The sequence below is a fragment of the Haplochromis burtoni genome, unplaced genomic scaffold (assembly GCF_018398535.1).
Source record: "Haplochromis burtoni strain Fernald_Lab_line unplaced genomic scaffold, NCSU_Asbu1 Contig_362, whole genome shotgun sequence".
Taxonomy (NCBI): Eukaryota; Metazoa; Chordata; class Actinopteri; order Cichliformes; family Cichlidae; genus Haplochromis; species Haplochromis burtoni.
In genome coordinates this window covers 462,424-471,962 of record NW_024582723.1, presented here as the reverse complement: position 1 = coordinate 471,962, position 9,539 = coordinate 462,424, and the positions used below count along the sequence as shown (strand labels likewise).

General features: G+C 42.0%; 1 protein-coding gene across 4 annotated transcripts in view; it reads left to right on the top strand.

Moving 5' to 3' along the window:
* The window catches only part of LOC102308235 (abl interactor 1), a 23,018-nt gene extending 13,502 nt beyond the window's left edge, over positions 1–9,516 (top strand). The window contains exons 4-11 of one of the 4 annotated variants that reach the window (XM_005943202.3): positions 443–457; positions 934–1,037; positions 1,274–1,414; positions 2,136–2,236; positions 2,645–2,860; positions 4,392–4,481; positions 6,570–6,755; positions 6,837–9,516. In XM_005943202.3, the coding sequence (XP_005943264.1) occupies positions 443–457; positions 934–1,037; positions 1,274–1,414; positions 2,136–2,236; positions 2,645–2,860; positions 4,392–4,481; positions 6,570–6,755; positions 6,837–7,012 (1,029 nt within the window). In that variant the 3' untranslated portion in view covers positions 7,013–9,516. The remainder of the gene's footprint in view (positions 1–442; positions 458–933; positions 1,038–1,273; positions 1,415–2,135; positions 2,237–2,644; positions 2,861–4,391; positions 4,482–6,569; positions 6,756–6,836) is intronic. The other 3 variants (XM_005943206.3, XM_005943203.3, XM_014340382.2) reach the window with 3 other exon arrangements.
* The last annotated feature ends 23 nt before the right edge of the window (positions 9,517–9,539 follow it).

The window sequence follows — 9,539 nt, the reverse complement described above, 5'->3', positions numbered from 1 at the left end:
GCTTTTTATTTGTTTTTGTTTCTAATGTCTCTGTAAAGCACTTTGAATCACCTTGTTGTTGAATTGTGCTATACAAATAAACTTGCCTTGGCTTGCCTTGGCTTATAATGAAGTATAGTTTGAACAGTATTAAAATTGTAATTATAGATTCAGTGTGATGAGCAGTCTGTGACCTGGAAAATTAGTAGCACACACACGGTAGTGGTTCACAGTCTTTCCCACATAAAAGTATTTGTGGATTGTGAAATGGTCTAAATACACTCAACTGTATTCATGTGAAAAGCCTTACTTCACACTTGCTCTGAACACACCAATACACTCCCTTCCTTTTTTCTTCTTGATTCTCTGTCAGCATCATGTAGTGTGGGTACAAAGTTACTGTTACCAGTCTTTAACCAATGAGCTTGTTTTTTGTCTTCTCTTTCTGCCTGCTTGCACTCAGTGGCTTAAGGCCAAGGTAAGAGATGCTTGTGTTTCTCCTCTTATTGTCCATAAATTGATGTTCAGAGCCACATTATCAAGGTGCACATGAAGCCATGAAACATGTCTTTCTACCTTTGAGACGCATAGAAGGATGTGCACCTTTAATCAGTTACACATTTTTTTACAGTAAGAAACTAATCGGATTTGGTGCAAAGGCAGTCCAATAAAGCAGGATCAGTGTATATAATAAGATATTTCATGTGTATGTTGTATAATTAGATTTACAATCTCTTCATCCATCTATTACTATTAATCATACACTCTTTATGTAAGACAATAGACACCTTCATACTGGTGCTTTGTGTTTTCTCCATTCATACAGTACAGGTGAACCTCATCCGAGTTTGCTTGTTCATCATCGTTGAAATGACTCCTGAGAGTCAGGTTCATTGGTAGGAAAATCGCTACGTTACAGAAAAACAGGCTTTTAACTTGCTTTTTTTTGTCTAGCAACATGGGAACAATGCGGCGGGACGAGGGGGGACCCTTTCAAGGACCAACCCACCTTCACAGAAGCCTCCAAGCCCTCCCATGGCTGGTCGTGGTACCCTTGGGTAAGAACCTACAGTTTAACTTGCGTGGTGTAAGAGGTTGTGGTCCCATCTGGTCTCTGTTAAACTGGGGCTTCCTGCCAAACCAATAAAACACACAGTAGGTTATGAATGCAGAGATATATTTTAGCAAACAGTTCAAATGTTTAAAGTTTCCCTATTCTTTATTTTATTCTATTACTTTCATGAAACTGAAAACAAACTCTACTTTCCTCTTTCCTGTGTTCACCTGACTCCAGACGTAACACTCCCTACAAAACACTGGAGCCTGTGAAGCCCCCAGTGGTGCCAAATGACTACATGACGAGCCCGGCCCGACTCGGGAGCCAGCACAGCCCCGCGCGCACAGCGTCTCTCAATCAGAGACCCAGGACACACAGGTAGCACAGATCCATTTAAACTTTGTTTTCGATTGCTGTTTACCACGTTACAGCTGAACTACAGTTAAATGGGGCACAAATGTTAAGTATATGCATTTAAACCACTTGAGAGGAGTGAAATAAGCCGATGTAAGCAATAATGTAAAGAAATGACCAGAGCATTTAAAATGTGTTAGATAAAGTGGGACATGCTGCAGTTTGTTTTCTGTAGGAATGGGGAGCTTGTAACTTTTTTCAGTGAGACTGACGAGGCCCTCTAACCTGGTGCAGATATGAAGACAATGTGAAAGGGCTGATTAGTGTTTTCTTATTTAAAAATGCTGCTTTTTACATCAGATAACCTTCCTGACACTAGGGAAACACCAGTGTTTTTTCAAATTGAAATGTCTGGTTACAAAAAAATGTAAAAAATTATTAGTAAAATAGGAATCAGCAGATAAGACTTTTAAAAAATGAGATATTTACATTTCTTTATTAATTCCTTCAGTCTGTGTTTTTGACCTTTAGATCTCTTCCTTTTTTTCTACATAAACTTCTCTTCTACGTGCGCCGCAACTTCTTCGCAGAAATCGATTTTGGTTGCCATAGTGATGGGCACATTGTTGCAGACAGAGTGACATATGAGAGACTAATGATAGGATGTCAAACTTTGTTATGTAATTAAGTTTGTCTCACACATTTCTACTGATTGCCACGAACTCTCCCCTTGCTCTCCGTGCAGTGGCAGCAGTGGTGGCAGTGGTGGGAGGGAGAACAGTGGAGGCAGTGGAGTCGGTGTCCCTCTAGCAGTTCCCACACCCTCTCCTCCCAGTATGGGGCAAGGTGAGTTCCCAGCGCTGCTGTGTCTCCTCGTCTCCTGCATGTGACTCTAAACTGAGCAAAGTTTTGCTTTAAATCTGGAATAGAAGTTGGGATAGATTTTTTTTTTGTTTTTTTAGAAAACTGACAGGATGTAGATTTACTCTTGTGTATTCTGTCACATTATAATAATGGAAAAAGTGCCGCAGGCATATAGCCTTACTGAAAATGTATATTTCATAACCATGTTTTTGACCTTTTGCTCAAACCAGTATTAAATATATAGTAAAGAAACTGCTATGCAGGAAAATTCTGACCAAGGCAAGAAGGAAATCTGGGACACTGGGCACAGAGAGAGAGCAAGTGTAGGGGTGTGTTCAATAAAGTAAATTGAATATAAATGCTGCTCACACCGGCTCTCCTCTCTTGTAGTGGCCCCATCGTCGGCCTCTGTGCCCCAGGGCCCCGGCTTGGGTCCCATCCCCATGTCCCAGTTTGGCACCATCTCCCGCCAGATCTCCCGTCACAACTCTTCCACCACCTCCTCAGCCTCCATGGTGTCGGCCACTGGCACGTATCGCCGCGCACCCTCCGTCTCCTCCCAGCAGCCCCATCTTAACGGAGGCCCAACATACCCTCAGAACCCAGGTAATGTCAAAGGACTCCTGAAGCACTTGGTGTTTAGAGATAATCTGCACAAATAGGTTCGGGAGCAAGAAGTTCACATCCTGTCCTAATATAATGAAATACGCATTTAGAATTTGGCCACTCATACTTCTGCGTTTGGTCCTCTTCGTCTAATAGCTATGCGGGCTAGCCTTTTCAGGGGCTAATGAAAATGAATGATGAACTGTGATTACAGAAGTCGGGGTTGTTGAATCCTCCCCACCTCTGCCCTGCTACGCGGAGGGTTACATTAGCTTTTCTAATTGAGTTATGACATTATTATTTTAGTCAGCTGGAGGAAGGTTCTTGTTCAGGGAGACCGGTGAGCAGGCAGAAGGCATTTCAGGGTAGAAAATGCTCGCAGCTGCAAGACGAGGGAAAACCCAGGACATAATGCATATTTTCTGTCAAATGAGGAGAATTTATTTTGGCAGGCTTCTCTCTGAGCCATTCTCCTCTAATGGCTCCTCTCAAAGGACAAACTGTCTTTCTTGGCACAGAATACAGAAGGAGGAGGCTGTCTGTCTTGTCGAGAAGCGAGAGAGAGACAATGACACTGAGCCTGGTTAGCCACAGGCTTTAACTGAGACATTGCATAATCTTGATGATGTCTGCTGTGTAGTTGTTATAATTTTATGAAGCTAAAAGGTACGTTTGGACACGTGGTGGATGTTACAGAGGTTTAACAGCACAAAAAGCTGTTTCATTACACGATGGAGCTCATTGGTCTCACAGGGTGTAGCTGTGGATAGATGTGAAAGCGCGATGGAATATTAGGACATTACTTCAGCGAGGTTACAGACGCCCTCCCGATACATGTGATTTATGAGTCAGACCTGGCATGCCTGTGTGTGACATCATGTCTTTGAGTGAGGACAGCTGTGTTTTTCTGTTTGTCTGTAGGGTTAATCTTACGATGAGACAGTGCAGCAAAAAGATGGATTTTTAAGGGGAATGTATGCAGGTTATGTTGGTACAGGTTTTTTAAGTGAAGGGTGTAGGTGAGCCAAAATGCTGAACTGCATCCAAAAATACTGCTCTAGTGAGCATTCCTGCAAATTCTTTGAGAAGCCGTATCTGTCTTCCTGAAGCGTTATCTTGCAGCTGTAGCTGTCATGTTTCTGGGTCTGCGTCGTGCTTTGCAGTTCTTTCACCGCGTTGAAAACGCTGCAGCTTTTGCGTTTGATTTTTAAAACAGATGCTGATGAGGTAGATTCTCAGGCTGAGATTAGATGAAGGCCTGTTCGGCCCAGCTTGAAAAACGCAGCACAAAAGAACACTGATTGGAAGTTTTCAATAGAGTTGCTCAGCAATGCTTTGTGTGCTATTTTTGCTTGCTCACAAGCTTTTTGTCGTCTCCCCTCCCCTCTTTTACATGCTCAATTTGGATTTTCTCTTCTCTGTGATGCCCTTTTGCTCTTTTTTCTGTGTCTTCTGTCTTTCTTCCTGTCCAAACACCTCCGTTGCTGTCTGTCTCTCGGCTGCTCCTTCTCCCTGATTGTTGTGGCTCCAGTGTCTGTGGCTCCTCCGCCTCCTCCTCCTGTGGTCCAGCTGACCCCACAGATCCCCCTGACCGGCTTCGTGGCCAGAATGCAGGAGAGCAGTAAGTAGTAGAAAGCAGACAGAAACATACACTTATGTGGTATACCTGCATGTACCGTTAAAGTTAGAAATGTAGACTGAACAAACACAGCCATGTGCAAAAGTCACAGGTATGAACCTCAGCATGCACAAAATTTACGCAACGTCACCAGTGCACTACACAGGGCTCTGAGCACATTTCAGGACCCACACACTGCTACACTCACACTACCTTATCGCGCTGGATGCATGGCTGAGGGTGGAGCACCCTCAGATGTCTGTCTGTTGCCATGGTGATAGATCACTGAAAGCTCTCAGTCCACTGAGGAGAGAAAATGTGACCCGCTGCTGCATCCTGATTCACCAGCCGCTTGTCTGCAAAGACGCAGAGATCAAACTATCTGTGTCTCCCTAGTTCAATGAACCGAAGAACAGTTCTGCATGAGTCATGGAACGACATGAACAATGGAGTTAGTGTGTGTAGTTTGCACTTTTTAAACTGGCCTTAAACTAATAATTATTGCTAAATCAGCTGGTGGCTTTTCTCTTTTTTTTCTGGTGCACAGGAAGCGGCACGTTTTATATTTCCACCACCAGCAACAGGGATTAATGTGCATGTGGAAGAAGAGCTGATTGGTTAGTCTGAACACTAATCACTTTGACTAAACAAAGAAAAGGTCTGCTGCTAAAAAGAGGTCACCTCACAGAAAATACTGATGTTTAACGAGCGAGTTCTCATGAGAAAATGCCACAAAGAGAAGCACTTTAATACTAGGAAAAAAACAAAGAAACGGGGACCAGTACAAGTGCCTTTTAATGTTTTTTTAATGGGAATGGTCTTGCTCTGTCTTTGCCTGAAGTATATTGCGTTACTAAAAGCCTAATGTACGTGGTGTTTATATAAGGGGAAATAAAACCAAAGTCAGCTATTGTTTTATAGCGAAGCGTTTTCAGCTGTTAACAGCTCCAAAGTGAGCTGTTGGACCTGTTGTAAAAAAGGTTATGCAGGCAGATTGGAGAGTTGCATTAATTTCAGTCCCCTGTGCCAGTTCTTTAATTCAAGAGCAAGCTTATGAATTAGATCAGATGTGCAGATTCTCTTTAATCACTGAGCTCGAGACTACAAAGCTGCAGGGAGACCTGCTCCAGGAGGACTCTCGTAGCACGAGAACTTATTTGGTTAAAAGACTGAAAAAAGTCGGGGCTTTCAAAATCACACCAGTCCACCCATTTTATCACGTCGTATTCTTGTGAAGTATGCGCTTGAGAAGTGCCGCTGTTCACTTCTCACTGGACGAATTTAAAAATGCAAATCATACAGTGTTACAGTACGTGTGTGGTTGCATAACACAGCTACTAAATGAATCCTGTCATTTAAAGAAAGAAGAAAACACATTCAGGTGTGATTAAGCGCCACCGTTACTTAAACAACTACAGGATAAACTGAAGAACATGGCTGGTAGTTGTAGTACTAGAAGCATTAATAAATAGAAAGACTGCAACGGCTACTGAGGACAACTGTGTCCAGGAAAGTTCAGCATCCTCTGAGAGATTTCACGTTTACAGAAGTGATACAGAGTGACTGTTTTATAATGTTAACTGAATATTTCGGGAACTGTAAACAGCCACTTGTAGTGCAGAAGATGTATTGATGTTTCACTGATAGGAAGTTTATAATAATAATAAATGATTAGTAAGTAAATGAGTGCCACGGGGACTTGGATCAGTGCTAGTATTAACTGATGCTGCAGGATCAGTGTCCAATTAAAAACTAAAGGGACCCACAGCTGCCCTCTAGTGAGCAGTTAAATCACTGAACATTTAATGCGTGTACACAGTTAGAAGACTTGGAATGATTTAGATCATAGTTGCTTGATAATTATATATGTTAAAATAAATATAAGAAACGGTGCATGGTGCACACTAGTCTCTCTGGCCTGACCAGGCCCTAACAGTAACATGTTGAAAAAAGATATAGGATTTTGAAAGGTGAACACTATCACAGTGCAAGAGAACATTTTGAAATATCCCCAGACTGAGAGATCTGAACACACTCCTTCCTCATTATTTCTTTAATGCCTTATCACCTCTGCTTCCTGCCGTGCTTTAGTAACAGACAGCCCAGCCCCACCTCCTCCACCTCCCCCAGAGGACATTGGTGTCTTTGAAGAGCCAGCTCCCCCTCCTCCACCTCCACCTGTAGACTACGAGGAAGAGGAGGCCGCAGTGGTTCACTACAACGATCCCTATGCTGATGGAGACCCCCAGTGGGCTCCCAAGAATTACTTAGAGAAAGGTTAGTACCCCGAGTTAATCATTGTATTTAGACTTTCACCAGTGCAATGAGCCATTTTACTGTTTTTTTCATTTTCCACAGTTGTGGCCATTTACGACTACTCCAAGGACAAGGAGGACGAGCTGTCCTTCATGGAAGGGGCCATCATCTACATAATCAAGAAGAACGACGATGGCTGGTTCGAAGGCGTCTGCAACGGCGTCACTGGACTCTTCCCTGGAAACTATGTTGAGTCGATCATGCACTATGCTGACTAAAGAAAACAAACAAAAAACCCCACACGTGAAGGCGCTGCAGAGGTAATCCGTGAAGATGTACAGACGTATGCGGCGCAGCGATAGCAGTTCATACAGTTTGGAATGAAGTGCCATGGTGAATTAATAAGTAGTTTTCTTCTTTTGTGGGGAGAGGAAAGGGTTTGATCTGCCCTATTAAAAAAATAAATACATAAATAAGATGCCGCACAAAGTAGGAGGGTGTTGAAGCTTTGCAAGGCCTGTGTCTGGAAGTAAAGGCCTTTTTTTTTCCACCACTGTCACATGGTAGGGCTCATCAAACAGCAACATTTTGCCTCACGACAAAATGACGTACATCAATAACAACTTCAGTGGATACAGAGTAAATCTAGATGTAGTGTTGCTTTTTCCGAGTATGCAGTAGATCCAGAAAGTGACGCACTGCTACAGTTTTACCGAGACAGTGTAACCGCTTTACGGTAAAGTGCTGCACACTTTTTCCTTCTCGTTTATTTGTACTGTAGACCATCAGACCAGCTCTTTCCTTCCTTTTGAAAAACAACGATCTTACATTATCAGAGACCTGAAAAGGACAAACGAACGTCATCAAGTGCATTAGGACACAGCTGAATGTGCCGTTGACGTCCAAATCACACAAGGTGTTTAAAAAATATATTAAGGAGGATAATGGCCAGATGGAGCTGTGTATTCAGTATGCTCTCTGCTGTTAAAAAAGGAGTGGGGGTTGAAGTGAGTGTATAGACTGATCGCAAAAAAAAGAAAAGAGTTTCTTCTTTCTGATGGAGTCTCTTTCTGTTCTCTAACTTGTATATAAACTGTAATGTGAGAAGCTGCCAGTACAGTACATTTGTCAGTGTGTTTCACCAGTGTTTCCATCAGCGTCAGTGGGTGGGGGGAAGGGCGTGGTGCCAAGAGTGGATGTTTTGAGAATTTTTTACTTTACTTTTTACTTTATTTTTACTTGAAAATTAATTTTATTCATCACCCACAGTGCCATTTTAACGTGATTCAGGCAAAGTGGTTGTGTACAGGCATTTATTTTTCTACGTTAGGTCACAACTATATCGTCTTGATCGCCATCACTGTATTTGTCGATGCTGTCCAGCTACTGTAGCAGAGCGCTCACGTGCTTGCTGCTTCGTGACGCGAAGCAGAGGAAGGACTAAGTCGTGTGGCTTTCTTGTTTTTTTTTTCATGTTGTTTCCATTGTGCACTGATTAGTTAGCGGTAACTGTGATGACTTTTATTTCCATCATGGCTTTTATCACAAACACAAGCGTTGCCATCTCCAAAGTATCAACTAACCTTCAGGCTTTGTTTGTTCTTTCAGTGGTTGCTGGTGCGGTGCTTTACATTGGTGCTTAATAACCATAATCACCAACCCAAACAACCTCAAGTCCAAGACTCCTCCCACACAGAAATGTAACAAAGGACTTTTAGTGTCGTTATCGATCGTTTTGATTGTAATCCTCGGCCACTTTTGTGTTTGTAGTGAATGTAGGTGACTCGGCGATGGTGATGTGCTTCAGCTGGAGTCGCTTTATGTCTTTTTGTCCGTTCTGTGCTACACACGAATGACACCCGCTACCTGCAGTGAAGGAAGGAATCTCAATCTTTAGGTCTTAAAAGTTCCGATTTGTCCTACGAAATAAGATGCCTGTTCTGGCGGAGTGATTGTTGGTGCAAACTCGCTCTCAAATATCATTCAATATAATGCCTGTCTCAGAATATATGTTTGTAACAAGTCATATGAACATAATCACGTGTACTTTAGAATAATAGGGGCATTCAACTTTTATTTTGAAAGGGAACATTTTCAAGGTTTTTAGGCAGAATATGACTCATTCATATCGACAGTATTCATAAAGCATGGAAGTATCTAAACGTCATTACAGTGAATGATTCGCCACTACATCCCTTTCTTGATTGTATTTATTCCATCATGAGGTCATTTTGTTTTGTGAGGACTTTTTCTACCTGATGTATTTCTAGTTCTGCATTCAGCTTCTTTTTATGTGTGAGACTGCTGAGGAAGGATTCGATAGCAGTTTTATGTAAATGATTTATTTATACTTACTTTTTTCATAGAGTAATCATGAGACAACCACCGATGTGCAAAACTTTGTAATGTTTACCACTTAACGTCTCTAGCATTTCAGGGCATCACAGGTCAAGGCGCCTTTCTTTGATGTGCGTTTTCTTATGATCATTTGTGGAAATGAAAAGAAAAACAAAAAAACATCCGAAACTTTAATGTTCATTGGAGCAGAATGCGATATTTGTCTTCTCCTCTCAGTTTGTACATAGGATGTGTTCATTGAAATTTATGTACAGCCTTTTTTGTAATAAACAGCTCGATGAAACAAATGACAGCACTGTGAGTTTTGTGCCAATGAGCTGTCTCAAAAGATGGAAACAATCTGCAGCATACTGTAAACATGCTGTCTACTGTATGTTTGTGCCCCCAAATAAAAACCACAAATAAATATAGATTTGTGAATAAATAACTTTCAAAACATGCGCTTAT